This window comes from Falco punctatus (genome assembly GCF_963210335.1).
Source record: "Falco punctatus genome assembly, chromosome: 4".
NCBI lineage: Eukaryota > Metazoa > Chordata > Aves > Falconiformes > Falconidae > Falco > Falco punctatus.
The window spans coordinates 83,128,161-83,151,981 of NC_137583.1; the positions used below are offsets into that span (position 1 = coordinate 83,128,161).

The window sequence follows — 23,821 nt, forward strand, 5'->3', positions numbered from 1 at the left end:
GCTAATGAATTAGGGAAGAAGAAAAGTTTAATGTATGAATCTGAAATTTAGTTTTAGAACTGATAGAACAAGTGTTCATTTTGTTTTGCATGCATATTTTCTCCATCAGTTTAAATAGATGTAAAATACAATGGAAATGTTATTTATTTCAAAATAACAAATGGAGTCCTTTTTCATATTATGACTTTTAGCGATTTTACAAACCATTCTTCTCCTATGTAAAACCTGTGAAAACACTATTGCATTACTAGATCAACATAATGTAACTATGAATCAACATGGTCAAGAAGCCCATTAAGATGCTTCTTTATAAAAAGAAAATCCTCTGGCCTCCTCCCTTCCTTCTCCTCTTGCTCTTATTTTTGACTGATAATGCTTTCAACTTTCAGACTCGTTTTCAGTGGAGTGTCTCATATGGATTTCCATGCTTACTTAGAGGATAATCGAAAGTCAAATTACTTGGGGTTCTGTCTAGTGATAAACTGAAATGTGTTTCTTGGGTTTTATAAACTGATACAAGTTAAAGTTTACAAAATGTTAACACAGCCTTTTTCCTCTTCTTTTTTTCATCATGCTTCACTTGAAACCTTTTAATTTTTGTTACGTTTCTTTTTATTATGCTTCACTTGGAACATTTTAATTTTTGTTACATTTTACACTTTTGCAAATATTGTTCCCCATCCCTACTTCCCCTCTTTTTTTCCCCCGCTATCTTTGGATCTCCATTTTTTTGTTCCAATTCCTATTTCAATCTCTTTTTGACTATTTTATTCTATGATGTATCTCATAACGCTTACACAAATGCTGTTAAGTTCTTCATCCCTTGGTCATCCTCATGGTCAAACATGACTATTGCCGGTACTCCTCTGAGGCAAATAGATTAAATGCAAACACAGGGGTCTCAAACTACTTAATAGCAAAAGGGATTTAGTTCTGAGATACACCCTGGTTTGAATTTTAACCTACTAAAAATAGTAATTTAGGCAGGAGGTTTTAGATAACTAAAGTTAAGCCACTACTTAATTGTACATGCAAGCACCTATAGGCAAATGCTATGGAACAGGTCTAAGCAAACTGTCTTCATTGCAATGGGAGCTGCCTGTTACAAGTAAATTCAAAAGTATGGCATTGAGTCCATCTGAACTTCAGGCATACTTTTGTTTTTTAATGGTCTAATGATTTTGTGAACCCATTTCTAGTCACTGAAGGCAACTTGAGGGACTAGTAAAAATTTTGGTTTACTTTATTTTTTGTTAGAACTGTCATGCTTCTGCATACAATTCATATTAAAACAAAATATAGTTAGCACTTGTGTCTGAAATGTTCTAGCCATAATTAACTTGCTTGGCATTCATTCTGTAAGTTGGTTCATCAGCAGTGTTGCCATTTTTTGTTTTTACCTTTCAGAGGAAAGATTGTCCTGGGATATACTGAAGCAGAGCTGTGTATGAGAGGAACAGGATACCAGTTTGTTCATGCAGCTGATATGCTTTATTGTGCTGAAAATCATGTCCGAAGTAAGCTTCATTTCTTAAGAAAGGCTGAAAAATCGAAGTGTGGATTGTATTCATAGTAAAAAATACTACAAAATACCCTTCTAAACAAAAACAAAATAACAAAAAAAGGTGGTCATTAACAGAAGAACACTATTCATTTCACATGATCTTTCTCTCCCTATAAAAACTTATACTGGATGGAGAAACATTTAGTATATCTATCTATCTAGACCCTTTTAGGTTATATATTCCAGTTTCTGTCACATTGTGCTCTTCTCACTTCCTTCTCTGGTCAGTCCAACTTCTGCTTTTTCAACAACTTCCTTTGGGAAAAGGGACTATTTCTAAGATAGCTTTCCTGTTAGGAAGTTAAATAAAGCATTTTCTTTTGATATCACTGTAAGATTTTTAAGAGAAATTAATCTCTGATTTAGCATGCTAGTGTCCTGTGTTTCTGGTTTTGATTCTTGGCAGCTGGATTTGGCTTAAGTAACAACTTAAGGAGAGAAGTATAATGTTTTAAGCTAAGGAAGTAACTATCAGCTATCTGATATACAACTATTTAATGGACATCTTCCTTTACTTTTTTGTTAGCTCTTTGTCTTTGAAAGTTACAGCAACATCTTCAGGGTATTTTGGTGCTTCTTTTCTACTGACTTCTCTTGAAAAAATGTTTTTTCTTTTGTCCCTTTATATACAATTAAATAACCCCTCTGTAGGTTAGGTCTCAACATGTATTAAGCAAGTTTTCTTTTTCAAGTATAGCTCAGTCACCGTTGCCTATCCGTGGTATTGTTAGTTTGGTAAGGAATAAGAAAGAGATACTTCCATAATAGAATGGGATGAAACTTTGGTTTGAAATTTTGATTTGAAACTTTTGTCTTAAAACTCATTTTTGCTCCATTTCTGATGCTAAGATAAAAAAAGAAGTCTTGTAGCAAAGATTATTTTTTGTTAGGATTCTTAAACTGTCCTTTTTTTAAGTTTAATTTTTCTGTCTAGAAATGCAGTGTTTTCAGCAATGCATGACAAAAACATATGTTTGTCAAGCACTACCAGTGAAGTGATAGTATGAGTGAAAAATAATGAATTTTGAAGTACCTCTGCATTAATCAGTCAAAATGCAAAAGAATTGAAATCAAAGCTAATGTGTTTTCTAATTTCTCTAGTAGTAGTCACTTTTCAGATTTAAAAGAGATTTAGGCTTTTGTCATTTACATGTCCTAGTATTTATTAATTTCTGTTATTGCAGAAATAATGGCTGAATCTCCATATAGGATGTTAATAATCTGTAGTGGATATCTTATAAATGTTTGCAGTTTTGGCTCTTGTTTTACCAGTAAATTAAAGTAGACTTCTTAAAGTGATCAATCATCCTGTTTCAACTGGAAGCACATTAGTGTCACACAGAAATGGGTGATTGAGGACATGAGATTTGTAAAATTGCTCTACAAATGGGATTAATTTCATGCCATGCCAGATGTTCCTATTTTTGTTCACTGGACAGTAAACGGTATGCTTCCTCTCTAGTGATGAAGACAGGTGAGAGTGGAATGACTGTATTTAGGCTTCTAACCAAAGAAAATCGATGGGCCTGGGTACAGGCAAATGCACGTCTTGTCTACAAAAATGGAAGACCAGATTACATCATTGCCACGCAAAGACCTCTTACGTAAGTCACCATTGCATAAAGCAGTATGCTTCAAAAGCTGAAAAATGTTGAGCTTGTTTATATTCAGAAAGGAATTATTCAATTTTAAATAACCCCCCTTTAAGTCCTGAACTACACAAAGAAAACCTCTATCCGTCTGCTAACAAACATTGAAAAGAGCTCCAATATTTCAGTACTTGTGTTCCATAGTCCTGTATGTGTAAAACTTCAGACATCTTGATTTCACATAAAGAATAAGAGCAGGTAGTACAAGCACCAAGTTATTCCGTCCAACCTATATTTAATTCATTATGCTTGTTAGCAAAAATTAAGAAATGTAACTGCAGTTGTGTAGAAGACACAACAAATAACATAAATTATGTCCTTTATGGTGCTGAACTAGATTCTACATGATATAGAATTCAGCATTATTATACAGGTTAAATAATTTTTGCTAACGATTCTGTAAAATGGAGAGAGAGACTTCAGTATTGAAGTACTCGTTTACTTGCTATGGCGAGAAAAATGTAATGCATGGAACAAAGCCCACTTACTTTCATTTCAGCTCATAATGCACAGAAAATGGTGTATGCTATCTAGATTTAATTACAAATGTAATATCTAAAGGTGGTATTATGGTCATAAGCTCCTTATTTCATAATCTGTCTCTTGATTTAACTCAGCCAAGTTGAGCTGGAATAGCTAGGAATTTGAAAAATGCCTACAAATAGAATAGTTCATTATTTTTTTTTTTTATATTAATTCCAGGGGACAAAAAGATTACAGTAACTGTTTAGTACTGCAATATTATGCTATATATCTGATTTATTTTCAGAGATGAAGAAGGGGCAGAACACCTACGGAAGCGTAACATGAAGTTACCCTTCATGTTTGCCACTGGTGAGGCTGTGTTATATGAGGTGTCTTTCCCTATGTCGAGCCTTATGGATCCCTCTCAGCCGAAGAACAAAAGCACAACAGGAAAAGGAGCCAAAGCAACGCTACACAATGATTCCGTGGACCCAAACTCCCTCTTAGGTGCCATGTTAAAACAAGATGAGTCTGTGTATCTCTGCCCTCCAGCATCACATAAACTTTCCTTTGAGCGGAACTTCTTTGCAGACAGCAGGGATGAACTGGGCAGTGTTGTTAACAGTGGCTGGATGGATAATCTCCTACCTGCTGGAAATCACAACATTCTCAAACGGGAGCTAATGGAGTGTTCCCAGGACAATACCGTTCCACTTCCTGAAGACAGTGCAGCACTCTTTCAGGATAACAAAACCAGTGATTTGTACAGCATCATGAAAAATCTGGGTATTGACTTTGAAGATCTAAAGTGTATTCAGCAGGATGAGGAGTTTTTTAAAACTGAATTATCTGATGTGGATGATATTGGGGACATCAACATAACTGATGAAATCCTGACTTATGTTCAGGATTCCTTAAATAAGTCTGACTTCTTATATTCAGGCTGTAACCAGCAGCAACCCCTTGTCCAGAATGAAGGCTGCTTGCTACAGCAAGAGTTAGAGCCACATCAACTTCATCAGCACCAGAAACAGCTCATGGAGCAGCAGCAGCAGCAGCAGCAGCAGCTCTGTCAAAAGATGAAACATATGCAAGTCAATGGGATGTTCACAAATTGGAGCTCTGGCACCAGCATGCCTCTTAGCTGCTCACAGCAGCAGCCGCAGCCGCCCCAGCAATATGCATTCCCTGGCATGCATGCCACTACATCCGAGTTCGCTTACAAATCAGAAGTAAACACTTCCCCTTATGCCTGTAGGCAAGAGTTTATTCCTTACAAGCAACCCACAGCAATGGTGCCGCAGCTTTCGAATTTTGCTCAGATGGATTTCCCTGTAGCAGGTTTCGACAGATCGACTTACTCTGCTTCTTCCAACCTGGAGGGTTTTCTTAGCTGTTTGCAGCAAGTCCCTGAAAATCATGAGTGTGGTATAAACTCTGAGTCGGTTATGCTAACTCCTCAAACGTGCTATGCAGGTGCTGTTTCTATGTACCAGTGCACGCAAGAAGCACAGCCCAGCTGCATGGATCAAATGCAGTATGACCCTATGACGGCAAGTCAGCAAACGTTGTTGAACAAGGTAAGGTAAATGGCATTGCTACGTTGCTTGCATTTTGAATCGTGTTTTTATTGTTTTGGGTGGCTACCTTGACACAGAGTTTGTCATAATTGAATCACTAAGTTTGATGGGTTAGCAATGTGTGAATGTCCTTGCTTTATTTGTTCATTAAGTTGAAGAGAGTTGCATTTGGTTTTATGTACATTTATCCACAGCCTGGTGTAGCTCTCTTTGGCAGTGGTAAAGCAGGAGTGAACTAGTCTGTTGTACCTACCAGTGATTTTCCCAGCAGGAGCAAAGGAAAAGCAGATTGGTCAAAACCTTGGAATTTGCTTATACACCTTCTTTAGAGGAGTGGAATGATGTCAGTAATATTGTCTGGTACATTAATTTTCATGGAATACATTGTAAGGATCCAGGAAAGTATCTTGGGTTTAAAAGTTACTTGGGTTCTGTAGTTACTCAGATTCTTCACTGATTTTAGGATCACTTCAAGTTTCAGATTATAATAGCACAGAAATAGCATGAAATATTATGAACTATTGCATTTCTACACATAATGATACTGCAAAAATATTTATATATATTGCCATAAGTGAAAGTCACCTTGTTCCTCAAGCTGCTAAGTTGTCTGCTGAAGACGAAAGAGCAGGAAAAAATTATATTCACAATAAATGAGTTGGACCCTTTCACGCCGTGCAAAGGAGGGTGCACAATAAAAGCTATAGAAGAGAGGAGCCTGGCTGTACACACAGACTACAGTTTAAAGCACAGTTCTTCATAGGTAAAATTAACTTAGAAATAAAAAAAATTCTATTACTAAGGCAGTTTCTAATTCTGAATAACCTTTGCTGAAGTACTTTAACTTGTACCATTAATTTCTGTTAATGCTGCTCAAGTACAGAGCCACAAATCTTTTTCTTTTTTTACCTCAATGAGTTAATGTTCTAAAGTACTGATCCTACAAATGCTTGTGCACATGCATAAGCATTTACAGAATTAAAGTACTAATTGGTATTTAACCTACACAAGACAGAGGTGAGGAATGCAAGTAGAACATACCCAGTTTTTCAGTGTGCTCAATACAAGTACAAAACATGTCCTTTTTAAAACTACCTCACTAGTGGCAAAAATACAATTGCAGAATTGCAGAAATTAAGCTAAAATACAGGACAGCTCAACAAGATGAATAGCCTCTGTCTGAGTGCCCAAGGGCTGAAATATCACAAAGTGACTTTGACAAACTGCAGTGTGCAAGCTTGCACAGTGCTTGGCTGTATGTCACCTGCCTGTGGTCACTGTTAGCAGTTCTTCATAGTGCTTGGTAATAGGGTTGCAAAGTAGTTCCAGCATCATGCAAGTTTGTCCCTATAGTACAGACTTTTTCTTTTCACAGAAGCTATACTACTGTGATGTATGTTTTGAACAGCCAGTGCATAAGCAATTAGATTTCTTTGATTTTAATGGTTGGTTTCAATTACATTTATTTTGTTGTTATGTTGTCTTAATAATTTTTGTTATACCCCCTTTTTGTTATTTTCTTGCTTACTTTCTCTTTTCATCTGTAAAAAGTTTAATGACTAATGACTAAGCATCTGTGAATGTAATAAATAATCTATTACTTCATATTTACTTAGAATGCTGAGCTGCAGTAATAATATTGCATTTAGCTTATTTGCCAGAAAAAAAAAATAAATTAAAAAAGGCCACTTTGTGAAAAGTTATCCTTACTTAAGTAGTTCAGAGGCAAATCCAGCCCCTCTTGCTATTGTATACCTATGCTGTGTGGATCTGGATAGTGTTGCATGAGCAGAAGCCTAGTGCAGAACTGATGCTACCTCTGTGCATGTTAGCTTCTGTCTACCTCTGAAGAGAACTGTTGAGCATCTGTCCAAATGATTTTGAGGAGCATGCTTCTTGATGAGATAAGGAAGGATTATTTCCCCAACTCCTTTTGTAAAAGAATGATCGTAGATAGTTGATAGCTCTCCAAGTCCTTGTGGGTTCAAAACTTAGGTATGCCAGCTGGGTGCCATGAGGGGTGGGAAGAGACATAAACGAAATAGCATTGTCTTTTGCAGCCCATACTGCTAGGTATTGTTCACGTGAAAAAAATCCAACATCTCTTACACCAGACTGTATTCAGTTTTGACTTCTAGTCACATCTGCCAATTAACATTTTTATAGGTAGAGGGGAAAGTAAGGCTCTATATAAACCAAAGTTGTTATGTTGAGTAATATTTTAATATAGAAATATATTTTTTTGCCTAGAAATGTCATTGCTCCAGGGAAAGATAACCCTATATTTATATATGCTTATATTACAGAAATTGTATTTAGTGTTGTATCAGAAGAGTTAAGAACTTTAACATATGTTAATCTATGGGAACTAGTAAGTCAGAAGTATAGCTGCTGCACTTGAAGTGATCTTGTAAAATATCACATATGCCAAAGCCACGATTGCAAATAATGTACATTTCTTTATTGTAAATAGGGAGAATGTATCACTGCTTATGATAATAAATTTAAGGTTTGATTTTATTGCTAATTGATAACTTCAGTAAGGATGCCATTAAGCAGATAGCATACTACCATCAGAGCCTATGTTCACACAGCCAATCCAAAGTAGGGCAGTCTTTGTGGCTGGATTTAGCACACTGACAACCCTATCAGCAGTTGGAGTCTGGAGAGAGGACAGATGTTGCTATGCAAGCCATGATTGCTATCCTTTCCTCAGCCTTCTTAACTCCCATCGATTTCTGTGTGAAAAGACCAGATGATTAGAAATCCAGAAGGGTCTGTTGTGGTCATCTGCCTTGACCTTCTGCCTAAGAGGTAGTTGTAGTAGGATCATAGCCAATGTAGTCTAAAAACACTTTCAAGTGATGGAGAAGGGCAGGAGGGACTTAGGTAATTTGATTGCTTGTTTAAGGTCAGTATTCCTTTATTAAGTAGGAGAAATCTTACCAAGTGCTAGATTGTGTGCTGAGAACTTTCTTAGAAATGTTAATGAGCGTGCTTATCTTGTTAATGAAGAATATTGAAATAATCTGCTTCTGTCAGAAGTAATCCTAGCTTATGTTATTGTAGCTGTCTGTAAAAGTATGGCAACTTTGATTAAAAACATACTTCGCATGGCTGTAGTCTTGTTAAAAACTCAGACAAATTGTACACAGTTAGCCAAATGTCAGTGTTTGCATAGAAGGAAAACCAGAAGTTTCCAAACCCCAGCATATTTTGATAGATGTTTTTATGTTATATGTTTTATGATGTACGTTTTTAAGGACAAACCTTGAATGAATGGGTACTTACGATATGAGCTACTCCCGAAGAGATGGTGGAAGTGTTTAAAGTACTCGTATTTTTATGCCTGACGGAATGGAGTATTTTGTAGATAAAGTGACTTTTCCATAGCATGACAGGAAGCGTTACATCAGATGATTAAAATAACCTTATGAATAATTATGTCAAGACTGATGAAAGCAATTCATTGCTTTTGCTTGGCATTGTTAATATGGAGACCATTTGCCAAAAAAGCCCACCCTACAACAGCTCAGCCTTGGATTGAATGCAGTACACTTCAGCTTAGTAATAGGGCTGCATGTGCATTCCTGGAAGAGCTGTAAAGTCTGGATCCCATTGCAGACATGAAAATATGTAAATAGGTTGCTTTTAAAATGTAACAGCTGGATGTGGAAATCAGGAGTGTTCAGTCAAACTACTTTCTACAAATGGAAACTGTATTATGCTTTAGGTAATAGCAATGTTTCTTTACCTAGCCAGAAGTAGGACTCCCACTGACTTCAACATGGGTAGGTTTCACTGATGATTCTGACCCTACTTTAATGCAAATTAACTTCTTATCATTTGTCATTTAAAAAAACTCCCCAAAAACAACAAACCAACTGAAAACATTTTAAAGCTATTCATTGTATTTTAAGATTATTTCATCCCATCTGTGTCTTTAGGAGGATTTTGTAAAATTTATAAATAAATTGGTTTCCCATACTAACCATTTATATTGTCTTTTTTCCTGCCAGTTCCAAAACGGTTTCAATGGAGGAAATGTAAATGAAGCATATCCCTCTCAGCTAGATGTGATCAGTAATGCACAGACTGCCACACATCTTCAGCCTCTTCATCATCCGACAGAACCCAGATCCTTCTCAGATTTGGCATCTAGTGGATTTATGTGATTCAGATCTAGAGTTCCATCTGTGATTTTGTCTGGGCATCAGGATGCCGTGAGGAAAAGCTTGATAAGTCTATCTTTGAGCATTGGACTTTAACTGCTAAATTACATTTTGAGAATATGAGTTTGGTTGCACTATATAGGGGTGGATATGTAATCCGAGACCTGGCTTGTTAGAGTGACCGGTGGCATTTAAAACTTCTGACTAGAAGTATGCATGTGCTGTTTTCCATCGGATTGACTGTGTCATTGCAGTATGGATTACATATGTACTACAGACTATGTCATGCTATACAACATAAGATAAGGCAAATGGTTTTGTTGTTTAGAAAATAATTGGGCACTTTACAAATAGCATCAATGGCACAAGGAAGATGATTTCACATGTGGATTATTTCCAGACTTTATTTTTAAAAACTATTAAAAAGCTCTGAATTCATGAGACTCAAAAGCACTTAATTTTAATGCATACTAAGCTCTTTAATCACTTATTTTATATTTAAATCCTTTTGTTTTAAGTCTCCATTCCTAGCACTTTAATAGAAGGCTTAATAAAAGGATATGATATGCAACTTTAGGTTTTCTATGAAACAGGTCCCTTGCATTCCTCCTTTTCTTGTCAACCTTAAGTGCCTCACAATTTAGCTACCTTGTTTCTGATGGGAGCTTATTTTAGCAAAACTCACTATAAATGTCATCCATATTATGTGAACTTTTATCTAACATCTACAGTGCTACTGGCAGTATCTTTTTTTTGTTTGGTTTTTTCCCCCTAAAGATAACTTGTTTAGAGAATGACTTAATTCTTTATCTGTGGATTTGTTACAATATTATCAGGTGTTACTAGTGTTCTTAATTTAGTTCAACTAAAGAGTTTTGGTTTGTTCTATACTGCTTTTCTGCTTTCTTCAGGTAATACAGGGTATATTAAAAAGCAGATTTTGCTGAGGGGGAGGAGCAGATCCTCAGGATTAGTTTTAGATTATTAATGCTGAAAAACATGTGCCTTATCTTGTGTTAAAATGCTCATAATGTTCTTTAGAAATAATACAAGGCTGCTCTATGCAAATATTTTCATTAAAATGGATATTGAAAAGGATTGCATTTTAAATAAGGGGGAAAGGAGTCGCAATAGCGATTGGTTTTGACGTTTACTTTGACTGCAGTTTTCCATGTTCATAGTGGGGAAGGGGTCAGTTTTGGTTTAAACTTTATCCCTAGCAAATTGCACTGCAAAGTACAGAAAGGCTATTCTTTTTATGTGTGTTGGTCCATTTGAAAATCTTTGTACAAAATATGAAATTGGGAAAAGGAAAAAGTCATTAGAGACGTTCTCCTTGTAATAAGTTTTATTTTCAGGAAAAAAATGCATCCACAAAAATTCTGGGGTTTTGTTTTGTTTTTATCTGAGAGGATTGTTAGGATTGCAGGCACCAATTTCTCGTGCAAAATAATAATCTACGTGAAAAATACGTATGTATATGTTCGAAATATTTCATACTCTTGTGTGTTGTATAGTTCATATATAATAAAATGTCTCTGTAAAATATTTTAAACCAGTTAATTTTAAAGTGTTACATCATTATATGTTAAGAACAATTTTATTACATTTCTTATATATAATATAAAATGCCAATTTAGCCAGTTTGTTTAAAACGGGCAAAAGTAAATTGGATCCCTCCAGATGGTTGTTAATATTGTTTAGTACAAGGACAATCACTTAAAATTGGAATCTTTTCATAGCTGAAACATGCTTTTATTTGAAGAAGAGCATATTTTCTTCCATTCTGTGTGTTATGATATGCTAGGCCAAACTTCTAATTCAATTAGAATTTTTCAGATTAATAACTTCAGCAGTTCTTTTAAGTGAAATTACCATATATGAAAGGGACATTAAGGAAGGAATTACTATTCAGGAAAGCCCATAAAGACACTGTGGGTTGTATTACAAGGTTGCTTTTGTTTCTTAACGTTTCAGATTTTGTTTTCAGCACAAGCCATCAGTAACTAAAATAATTTGAATTAATTTGTGATTGTCATTTTTTTATTGAAGGTCTTGTTTTAAGCCAATATCTGAAACGTCTTCCATATCTAGCTAGTGTATCATGTTTGTGTTTGAACTTGAAAATTGGAAAAATGCTGTAAAAAACCAGAAGGTTCAAAGGGATAATGTAAATTTTACATCTTACAAACCAGTATATATCTTGTTTATGAGTTCAGTTAAACCACATACATATTGTCCTATCACTAAGTGCCAGGGATGCAGTACTACAACTGTGCTGCCCTATTTACTGTAAACAAATTAGTTGTTTATATGCATATCAGCGTATTTTGTGCATTATCTTATGCGTACAACATTGACTGTATTAGTGCACTCTCGTTCTGCACCAAACTGTACCTACAGTGCACAGATATTTCTGAATTGCATCTCTATTAGCCCTTCAGGTCTGTTATAAGTAAGATTATAACCCAGTGTTAGTCAGTATTACTATCCATTTTTGTACAAGTTTTCTAGCTTGTTTTTCTTTCCAATTCTTATCTCTCCTTTGCTATGCCTGCACATACCATGCAATACACCTCTTGTGTTAAGGTATGGTTTTGTAGCGCTCTTGCTCATCTCCAGTAAAGTTTGTAAGACATAATATATGGTAATAAAATCATCACTTGAATGTAGCTGAAATGTATGTTCTTTTACGGCAAAAATGTTTTACTTCAGCAGTATACAAAAAATACATGATCATTCAGTTGCTAAGACCTTTTGAGAGCTTGTCATCTAATAGTTTACAAAACTGTTGTTATTTACGTCACTGTGGACTTTGCACTTCTGAATATTAGATGCAAATACAATGTATATAATTTAGTGGTGAACAAATCTGTATTTGTCCATGGAATTAGTATTTTATACTTGCATGAAAATGAGTTTATAAATAAACTGTGTAAATAGTAAGCCACAATTAGCAGTTGGAAGGCTTCTATATTCATTGTTTAATGACAATAAATTCACAGTTGAACAGTACTGAGGCAGGAATAGATTTTTGTATAGATGCTGCTAAAAATAAGCATTTTCTCTTTGGAAATTTGTAGCTGGTCATTGGTGACCTATTCATGGTTTATTGCTATTTCATAAATAGTGATTTTTAAGTTAAGAAAACAATTAGTTTATTTCTAATTACTGATATTACTGTTTCCTATGTGCTATATTGGCATTGCATGATAATATTTTAAAATCAGTTGTTATGCTGAATCAAATGCTTCACTGTAATTTTCTATGCAGTTTACTAGACTTAAAATAGTTCTTTGGTTTAGTGATGTGATGGACAAGAATTTAATTGTTTTCAACTACATTACTATCTTGTAATATATTAAGAAACACGGTCATATCCAGACTCAGTAGTAGGCTCTGAACTCTGTACGTAGGTCCTCTTGTTTACTTTTGTATAGCACAAAAGGACAAGCTAAGATACAAGAGTAGTTCAACAAGGCTGCAAATCTATTAAGTAACATCTGGAAATACGCAATAATATAAGCAACACAGGCCATCGATTTTTGTAGTCTGTTGCATTTATTAAAAGGATACCTTCAAGCCCACATATCAACCTGTTACCAGAAGTGTAAGACCTTACTGTCCAGTTTTGTTTAAGGGAGGAAGATATTTTCTTTTGGACTAAGCCATTTGCTTTATGTTTTATGGAAATCCACTTGTATTTCTATTGCAATGTAAAAGTTAATCATAGTGGTCCCTAACTTGCAGTGGGTCACTGCGTCATGAGCTCAGGCAGTTTGCTGGTGGAAGTAATCATCTTACTCAAGGCTCTATCAGAGGGAGACTTTCCTAAGTAGCTCTTTTGGAGATGCGTTTTCCTAGTGAGGAGCCACATTTCCCACTCACTTAAACCGAGAGCTGTTTTGTTCTCAGGTGATTTTGTTCACATGAGAACTGACTTATTAAGTTAGGTTAAAGTTACTATCTAGAATAAGAGCCTGATTCCACTTTTAATATATTTATTCTGTTCATTGCTTAAATTGACAGATTATCTTTCAGCCTTCTTCCCTCTCTGTATAGGCATCTTTCCCTGCAAGCTGACGGTTCTAGTGCTTAATAAGTAATACTAGACCAAAACAGCTTTAGACATCCAGAATACAAGTTGACATCAAAACCTAATAATGAAAATCCACCCATCATACACTCTGCATAATCTGAACATTTAATGATTTCCAGCTTGGGCCACTGTTCACTTTTCAGCCTTTCATTTGTTACCTCCAGTGAGCAATGTTCATTTTGATTGCTTACCAGGGAAACTGAGCCAGCTCTCCCAAAAAAAACACCATTCCTCCTATCAAGCAATTCTGGTGCATTGATTTTTGTGGTAGACCTATGTTTTGTAAATCCGCTGATCTCCTCTAGCTGATCTTCCTGACAAGTAAAGAAGGACCATAATATTGAGGCGCATCAGCATTGAAATGCAAAATTTTCAAAGATTCAACCACAGATAGGAAATCAAAGATGTGATCATTCTATGAGATAATGAGGTTTCTTCTTTATAACCTAACCTTTCTAGTCAGGGTCCAGCAGGGAATGTTACTGGCATTAAACAAAGCTATTTACATTTTAGTTTCTGAAGTAGCCAGTCTCTGAGAAAGCGGTTCCTCAACATTAAAGTTATTGTGGTTTTTATAACTTATGCTGACGCCATCAGGCTCTTACTTTCTCTTTAATCCAGACCAGCTGCAAATAAAAGTATAAGCAATATTCAGAAATTAATAACTTCAACAGATTTTTTTTTTACACTGTTTTGCAGATAGTGTGTAATGATAACTGTCTGAATGTCTAAGACCCATACAAATAAATTTGCAAAGTTCCATTATATATAAGAAAATATTACGGAAACAGAAGAGGAAGCCTTGAGGAATGGTGGGACTAATTGGAATCTTTCATACTGCATAATAATAGTACTAAATATAACAATTCCTTCTGTATTTACAGAATAACAAGGGACAAGAGAAACATTTTTGATCAAATTTTCCCCTTTTGCTGACCATTGACACAGAAACTTCCCTCAGTGTGGAATAGTGGGCATCTGCTGGTAGGTGGTATGAGCCAGAGGAACTTGGCTCCTTGCTAATAAAAGTTAGAGCCAGATTAGGAACCGGTATTGAATTTGCTTTGTTACACTAGTCAGTGAATTTTTGAGAGGGAAGTGGAGGAAGAGGCAGGATGGTCTCACCCTTCATGTACTTGAAAGATGTCTGAGGGTATTTGTATTCTTTTATAGTTTTCAAATCATTAGGCATACTTTTTTTTAAAGAGCAAAATTTAAATTTTCAGCCTCTACTTGGCTGCCAGCTACCTAGATTCTTCCATAACCACTCAGTTTCTGGCAACACTGAGCTACTTATCTACCAAACCCTCAAGAAGTTGCACACCAGGTGTTTCCTGCATCTCTGTGGGGCCCAAACTAATAAGTGGTTTCAGAACACACTGAAGAAATTTGTCCAACAGAAAGCAGGCAGAAAGTCTTCTGTCAAAATGAACTAATGGACAAGCAAAACACACAGATTTGCTCCATCCTCTACTTTGTTTGGAGTTGGGATGTGAATGAAATCAAGGTCTCTAAAGTGGTTCATAGGATACCCTGAAATGAAACAAACTGTCCTCTTAAATGTTTCCAGTTGGAGAGAGTGACAGAGCAAGGGATATGTATCCTTTAGTCTAGGAACTAGGACATGCATTTACAACAACTGAATTCTTCAGTAGGAGGTCCTGGGTGCCCAGGGCAGTCATTCTGCTTTTCACCAGCATTTTTTTTTTTTTTTTTTGTTCTCTTGAGAGAAGTATCTTCAATTCTGGATAGAGGTGGAAATGTAAAAGCCCCAGAAGAAGCAAACAAAACAAAAATGGCCTGACCTTCACGCTTGGTTGTACATCTGCAGCAGATGAAGGATCTTTGTAGCTGAAATATGCTATATACTTATCAGAGGTTATTCCCTTTGATTTTAGCTGTCCATGCTGCTGTATATGGTTTTTGAAGCACGTATTTTCCGAGTTCTCATCGTTATAATCATTGGTGTCTCTAAGATGCGTTTCTGCAGAAGCTGCAGATTGCTCTTACAAGTTATAAATGGAACTGTAGAGGAGAATGACTTTCTACCAGCAGAGTTTCAAATACAATGCTAAGAGCTGGTAAGAGCTTCAGAGTAGTGCCAATCATTATAAAAAAATAGAGCAGTCCTTGGCTTACAGAGGTCCCCAAAACTACTGGACAAAGTAGTACAGCATTTGTGAGTCCATGGTGGGTGGTGGTAGCATTGCTGTGTAACATGCACATGCAAGCTCACAGAGCAGCCTGTGATCATGAAGGCACATGAACATGTGCCAAAGAATGTTTTAATTACACTGGCATCTAATCAAACCTTGAAAGGCTAATAAGAGCAGCCTGTGACACCTCATTCAATGTAAAGAAGGATCTGCATTAAATTTCAGACCTAGACTTAAAATCAGCACATAAACTTTTATGTACTTAGCTTTATGGCTCTACTTTCAGTCCCTCAATAGTTCTTAATAAAATAAATAAAAGGAAATTCTCAGGCAAATAAAAGTTTTGCTAACTTAATGCTTTGATTTTAATATTGCTAGGTAAAACAACAGCAGGAACTTCAGAACAAGAATATTATTGTTAAGCAGAAATACAGAAATGATCAGTTAAAAGAATGTAGGTAAACCTCACTAAGATGCTTCTAAACTCTTGCTTTTCCCCTCAAACACAGCTGTGTGAAGTCACATTCATCAGGTTTGTTCCATTCCCAACTTGTATTGCAGACATCTAAAGCTAGCATTTAAAATGTTTCTTGCTACGGATGAGAAATACAGATTTTCTGATTCAGCTGTGACTTTAAAACTTGTAGAACTTCAAAATACTTTTCAAAGTCAGCATGCCAGTTGCTTTCTATTGATAAAATTTGGGCAAGATTGGACCATGTGGCAAAATATCCAGATCTGAGTGGATGCACCACTGGAACATTTTTCATAGCTTTTATTTCATTTTAGAAGTAGGGTATTTGTGTATTAATGGACCCACTTGTCCACCTACTCTCAGGAGTCATATAAACCTTGCATAGAACCTGCTCAAATAGATGCTAGCAGAATAAGACCAATCTAAGCTTTTCATTTAGATGCTATCAATGTTGTTTGTATCCTTTGCTGCTTCCTAATGAAGACAGCTGTGTAGCTTCCATAGAAAGGGCCATAGTATGAAAGTCTGTTCAAATCACTTTGGCAGGTTGCTCCCAGATCGAGATGGTTAGATAGCCTATGGGAGTCTGCATAGCAAGAACAGTTGCTTCATGGCTGGAGCAGTTGCGCATTTCCTCGGGGAATAAGGTAGCCAGATTCCAGCAGCTACCTGCTGCACAGTCGCTGAAGTCACTAACAGGACACGCAAAGGACAAACATGGCTCAGATTTGCTGCCAAGGCTCTTTCTTCCTTTTTTATAGGCACTGCAGGGAGATCCGGATTGCTAAGTACTGCTCACAGCACAGGCCCAGAGCCAACTGTAAGCTCCTAGACCAGACTTGTCTGAGAGAATTGTGGAGAAACTGGTGAGTGCCTTTTATGCAATAGCCTTGTGGTTCTAGTACAACCCTTCTGCCAGGGCTTGACTGGCAGCAGGAAGAACTGCATTCAAATGTAGAGCATCATAAGGCATTGCAACAAACACACCAGTTGAGCTCACACCCAGGAACTTGAATAACTGATCTGAATTACTTGATGCTCAAAATGAGCTGACTTCCCTGCTTGCAAACACAGATCACTTAGCAGTTGTTATTTAAGGGGGAGGAATTCTAACAGCCAGGGTAAACAGGATGATTTATAACACCTCATGCCTAAAGCAAATACCAAACTATTTTAGAGTCTGTTTTCATCTGATGTGGCAACTGTTGGGTCAACTCTTGTCCACTTTGCAATATCACTTAAGTAGCAGCCCTCAATTGATAAAACCTGTTGGGTAACATGACTCAATTTGAACAGCTGCTAAGTTGCTTGTGTTACCTGCTTTTTCTAGCTTTGCCACACTTTGCTACTGTTCTTTGCAACCTCTCACTGCTTTCCTTGCCTTGCTCTGCCAGCTGCTTTCTTTACCTTGGCACATTGGTGGGTGGTTCCTGTTATGGCAACTCAGAGCAGGTAACGCTGAAAATAACACAGATAACTAACATACGTGTTTATGTGTGTTAGCTTAAACAGCTTTTCCTACTTTGCAGCATACAGGGAATTTTTGCATAATAGTCTTCTATTCACCTTTAGTGTTGAGATTGTTTTTTGGGGTTTTTTTAGGCCTTGACCATGAGTCTTACAGCAGAGTTGGCAAGTAGAATGCCTGTACTAGGTGCGCCCCTTGTCATCACCATTCCTCCTCTGCCCCCTGCATGCTGGGAATAGGGACTTTGCCCCAGAGCCAGACTTGAGGCAATAGTTCAGTTCTCTTATTGCCAGTCACTTCTGAGTCATGTCTTCCCTCAAAGCAATCTTTCTCAACTTCTTGGCCTGTCAGTCTCCGTGCGGCCCTGAGTCAATTCTTCTGCCCGGGAGGAACCAAGCCGCTGCCAGATGTGAGAAGTAAGTAGCAATTCCCTGGCTAAGATAAACATACCCAGCCAGGTATTACAGCCCACTCATGTTCCCTCGTCACTCCCCACAGCAGAGGAATAGAACATATACATACTTCTTCCACCCATTACCTCTTTGAAGCCTTTTATAACTTCCGAGTTGTAACCCAAAATTTGAGAAACACTACTTCAAAAATAGCATGCAACAAATGATGAAGGACCTCCTTCCATCCCTCAAGAGCCAGTATTTGACCTTTCATTTACCATACTATATTTTTAGTAGTATAATTTCAGATGCAATTACCTACACTGAGCTTCTTAAATCATGCATGAAATGCTTTTTCAGAACCACATTAACAACTAGCTGCTCAGCTTGCTGGAATTAGAAACCAGATATGTTGTTTTATTTACAATATAAAATCAGACTGCGGTTTTGGTGTAGATTGCTATAATAAAGAGGAAAGGTCCCTTTGGTGTTCTTTAATTTATGACACACTGTAAAATGTCCAGGCACATTTTGCCTAGTAGCAGAAGGAGGAAAAAATAGTAACTCTTGGCTGGAGATTAAAAAAGTCTCACCCACCATGAATGTATTTTGAGATCCTGCACATTTGGGAGCAAATCAACTACTTATCTGCTTCTAGGATCATGCTCATTTGTAACCACAGTGCAGGCTCTGTGGCTTTTAAGGCTGGGGTTTTTTTGTTTTATTTTTTTTGTTAGTCTGCCTAAATAAAATTATTCATATCAGTACAGTACCATTAAGATCACATTAAACAGATCTCTAGGCTAACATTTTGGGCCTTGCAGAATAAATTGCATCCTGTTCTGATTTTTCTGATTCTTAATGTCTCAAAGCCTGCTTTTTAGGCACACTAGAAACTAAAAATAGTCAAGTGCTGTGAATTGCAGCTATATTGTGCTCATTACTCAGCTTACGTAAAATGTTGTCATCATTCTGCTGGAGTGTTTCCTGAGGAGCTGCATAAACAAGATATGACCTATGGCTTTCTGTAGTTTGTGATCAGACTGTTCTGCTTATCAGTCAGAAACCTTCAAAAGTGTTATTTCACAGCAAAGCCTTTAGTAGAAATACATCACCTGATTAATCAACTGCATCAGTAAACAGAAATACTACTAGTGAATCACAGAATGATGCAAAGACCTCTTACATCATCTCTCTTCTCTCACCAACAGAACAGGATGCCTTCTTGTTGTATAAAGGCTTCATCTGTCTGACTAGGGCAACTGTGGTAAGTCCTATTCACTCAAGAGTATGGTTAGCCTGTACAAGCTCTCCCTGGGAGAAAGATTTCCCTTCATTCACCCTCAAGATGAGTATCTCAAGATACTGCCTCCCAGCCACACAACAAAACATTTCTTGACTATTAGCCTTAGTCATTTTGTAGTTGAACAGTATGTGTTCAGGGACTGGTATTTCCATACAACACGCAAATATAGCTGGTATAAAGAGAGAAATGAAAAGAAATAGACCAATCCAACAAAGGTAGCAGGAGATCAGCCACTACTTTTTCTTGAAAAGCAAGCAAGTTTTTCAACAAAAATCCTCAATCCTTTCCCTTGGTACAGAAGGGAATTTTTATTATTGTGTTTCCAAAATCCTTTCACTTCAGCAAGCTGGGTCTTTGAGGGGTTTTTGGGTTTGGGGTTTTTTCTGAAACTGAATACAGTCCATTATGTCAGTGCTGGACAAAGAGACATTTGGTTGAATCAATTGTTCATCGTATTAGAGACACACATACATGGGAAAAGCTCTTGTCTCCTTCCTTATACGAAGAAAATCCTTGTGCATGCCAGATTTATATTGGTCTGGTTCTACTGAACATTATGTTGCAAAGTCACGTCAAATGCCTATCCAGTGTGTCTTTCTCCATCACTAAGATTTCTTTGTTTCCTTCATACTTTGAAAGAGGTGACAGTCTGCATTTCCCAAACAATAAAGATAAAAAGGGAAGGGAGGACTGTTCTGACAGAAGAGGATGCAGGAGGGAACTGTTAGATAAAATTGTGAAAGAAAGATAGGCCAAAATATTAAGGAAGGTTGGGGGAGTAATAGAAGACCCAGTGATGGTCCCTTGAGGGTTAGTTAGCGGTGCCATTGTGTAGGGCACTCAGACCTAGACTGAGCTAGCTTGTACTCTGGGAACAATCTATGTGACTTAATGGATTTCTCCCATCTTTTATTCATGACTCTGCTTAGTCCATGACTGGGGCCTTTCATTCTATGGGAAAAACATGTGTGCATAGCCCAATAGTGGATGCTTGCCTGTGTGTTTTTAAAGGGCTCATAGTTGCCTGCCAAATTGCTTTTTGTTTTTGGCTTCATGTATTTTTGAAAACCATACAAAACCTTGGGATGTGACTCACCCAAACATTTCAAAATCCATCCAGAAAAATTGGAAAGGGAAGGTGTTTACTCCCTAGCTGACAGCCTTTGTGTGTCATATCTCAGCCTGCAGCAGTGTTCCCAGCTATCACCAAGATGCTCTCATAGCAGCTGAACATACATCTTCCTTTGCTCATGATACTGTTTTATTTCACGGAACTTGACAAACTGCAGCATAAGTTATCTGAGACTCTACAAAAATTGCATGTAAATCCTGCATTTGCTACTTCTAAATAATTCTGGCAACATTTTGTGGAATCCTTTCGGCCTATGGGAAAAAACAAACAAAAAGATAGGTATAGACTTACCCACTCACTTTCTGTCTTCCCCTCCTTTTCTGCTGGTGTCTGCACCCTAACTGTTCTTCCTCACCTGGAGGCCCAGTCACAGCGGATTTAGTTCAGTCTGCAAAGTAAGAAAATTACCTTGTTTAAAGCTGACAGGTAGGTTTAGAAGTAGCCTTCCCTACTTAGAAACTGTATGCCTCAGGAAAGACATCACTTCTGCCTATCCATGTAGAAAAACACAGACCATATTTTAAATAACTGTACTCTCCACTTGCACCTAAAACGGTTCTGGCGGTCTCTGGCTCTGGATTTCACCTCTGGGTGTCCTAATTTTGCTCCCATCCCAGCAGTAATGGATACTGCCTCTGAAACTGAAGATTGTCATTCATGCAAAACAGAGAAAAGCTATTATGCCCATTTTAAAAATGAATATGGAACAACCTTGGAAAAAACTGACTGTTAGGGTTTTTTTAACCCTAGTTTTCTTATCTGTGCTACAACCCTTTTGGCACCAAAGCAGAAAAGATAGAAAATACGACATTAGAACAAAACTAGGCTATTTCCACATTTTAGTCCTGCCACTACTAGGCCCATTAGACAAATATATTTCATAAATTATGATATACTATTTGAAGAGGTTGGAAATAGAAAGAATTTTGTACTTGGTTTTCTAAACACCTTTGGAAGATGATCTTTTCTACAGATGGAGAAATCAGCTTTTGTGGTTTGCCCTCTCTATTTTTTTCCTCAGCTACTCAGCCTCTCCTCAGCATCTGTGTAGTTTCAAGGAATGCAATCCCTGTCCTTCACTGAGAAATTGAAATCTCTGTTGTATTAACAATCTACTGACACAGTCTTACTGGTATGTATCCTTTCCTTCTTGCTCAGCGATAATGTCATCATTCATTTTACTCTTAACTCTGAGGAATGAAGAGCGACTATTTGAAATACCTCACTGTTGCAAAGCGAAAGGATCTGTTACCAGATGTAATGCTAGAGATAGCTTTCTCCGGTATTTTACAGAATATCAAGATCATGACTAAGGTGTAAGATCAAGATCAGCCATTTAATTACACAACATATACATAGCTAGTAGTTACACAAATCTTGAAATTCTGAACTTGTAAATTCTATCTCCTACCCACATCAATGAATTACACACAGGAAGATATTCAGGGACCTAAACACAGGCATCTAGTGGCATTTTAGCTATAGGCTATCCAAAGCATCTATATAAGCAATCTCAAAACCTTTCACAGCTGCAGCTGTTCGGCCAGAACAGATTGATGCCTATGCCAGGCATAGGAATCACTGCCACATTGGGGCATTCTGCATTATTGAGGTACACTTAGGAGGAAACAAATTAATCAGAATTACATCCATTTTACATCCTCACAGACCTGGAAATTAGGAGGTAAAAATTGAATTCAGTATCATCTTATTTTTCTAATCCATCACTAGGTCATAGTCCTTTTGTGCTCTTAACTGGTTAACATTGTACTGATAAAACTTTTTAAAATCTGAAGAAGTCAATTGTATCACCAAAGTATCTGGAATGCCAAAGCAACTTACATATTTATGTTCAAAAAAAGGCCAATCACATCTCACTAAAGAAAATGGAGTGCTTTTGTCCAAATGTTGGCTACATGATAGTACATCAGTTCTGACCTCCGGTGCTTGGCCTTCAATATAAAACCATTCTGATCAATTATCCAACACATTCAGCTAGGTTGCATCCTGCTTGTAAGTGTTCTGTGAGCAAAAGACCTTGCTGCTGCCGATGTCATCTTGCCTGTTCCCTTCTCTGTGACAGGGGATAAAAAAGTCAGCCAGAAAGGTTTTACAGTGACATGGTGCAGACTGTTTGCCAGTACCAGTGGGTGTTACAGCAATTGGTCCAGGCTGCCTTAGGCAGGCATGAAAACCAGATACAGTGAGCACTGCACTTCAGCTCTGCTGGAACTGCTGGCACTCAGCTCGGTTTTCTATGCTAATTCTTCTTCCTCCAGCACTCTGGCCTGGTCAGGGAAGAGCAACATTTCTGAAGAGACATTTTTGAAGCAAAGACTTTTAAAGCTGATTGTGATCCCTCAAGCATATGCTTTGCATGTATCTGGGTAGCGTCAGCTAGTTGGAACAGTGCTGGATATTTTTCATAGATGATGCATCCACTTCTCCAATAGAAGCTCTGCCATAACTGCTCCCCTCTTATCTCCTATTTCTCATTTTGAAGAGTCTTTCTATTTGCAAATGAGGTAATTGGCCAAAGACAAGCTTGCTGACCAGGCCAAAATTTCTGTGGTCAGTTCTGCGCAGTTTTACAAACTGGCTGATCTGTGACTCAAACCTTCAGAGATGTGTGTAGAAAAGTCTGCCTGGGACAGATGTATAATGTAAGTCCTCATATTAGCTGTTTCAAGTGATTAAGTTGTTCAGGCTGCCTATACAAGAGAAGATTTTACTCTAAATAGACTCAAAATATGAGCAGAAGGGTTCCAGGTAGTGTACTGAGAACCTGCATCCCCTCCATGAAGTGAACAATGCTGAGAACTCCTACCACTCACCAAGGTCTGGGCTCATTGGGGAATCAGACAGGGTTTTTTTTTATATATATATATATATATATTTTTTTTATATATATATATATGTGTGTGTGTATATGAACACACACATACACACATGTACATACAGGAACCAAATTCCCACTGAAAGCTTGCTGGAATAAGCTGCAGTAAGAGTCACCAAAAAAAAGTATTTTATAGACTCTTAATCTTTAGAAAACCTTTCTGTCACTTCTTCCAAAAACCTGCTCCTTTTATATATTTCCTCCTGGCCAAATATGTGTATCGTCAGTAAAAGAGGTATTTTATTTTTAAAACATGTGGAACTTACCTGATGCTTTAAATTGCTCTTGAAAAAGTTTTGCTTCAAAGAAGTGCATAATAATTATCCCACACCCGTGAAGTGAATAACTCACTTTCTCTGAAAAGCAGTGGTGCAGCATTTTTCTTTGGCTTAGTGCCAAATGCAGAGGCATTCATTAAGGTTTTACTGCATTTTTTTTGCACACAGTCTGATTTACCTGAAATGCCA

General features: G+C 37.2%; 1 protein-coding gene across 1 annotated transcript in view; it reads left to right on the plus strand.

The window, feature by feature from the left end:
• Window positions 1-12,445, plus strand: part of AHR (aryl hydrocarbon receptor) — a 64,077-nt gene extending 51,632 nt beyond the window's left edge. Inside the window, exons 8-11 of the mRNA XM_080383702.1 lie at window positions 1,408-1,517; window positions 3,027-3,168; window positions 3,983-5,258; window positions 9,278-12,445. Coding sequence (XP_080239828.1) covers window positions 1,408-1,517; window positions 3,027-3,168; window positions 3,983-5,258; window positions 9,278-9,433 — 1,684 coding nt within the window. The 3' untranslated portion in view covers window positions 9,434-12,445. The remainder of the gene's footprint in view (window positions 1-1,407; window positions 1,518-3,026; window positions 3,169-3,982; window positions 5,259-9,277) is intronic.
• Window positions 12,446-23,821: the final 11,376 nt, after the last annotated feature.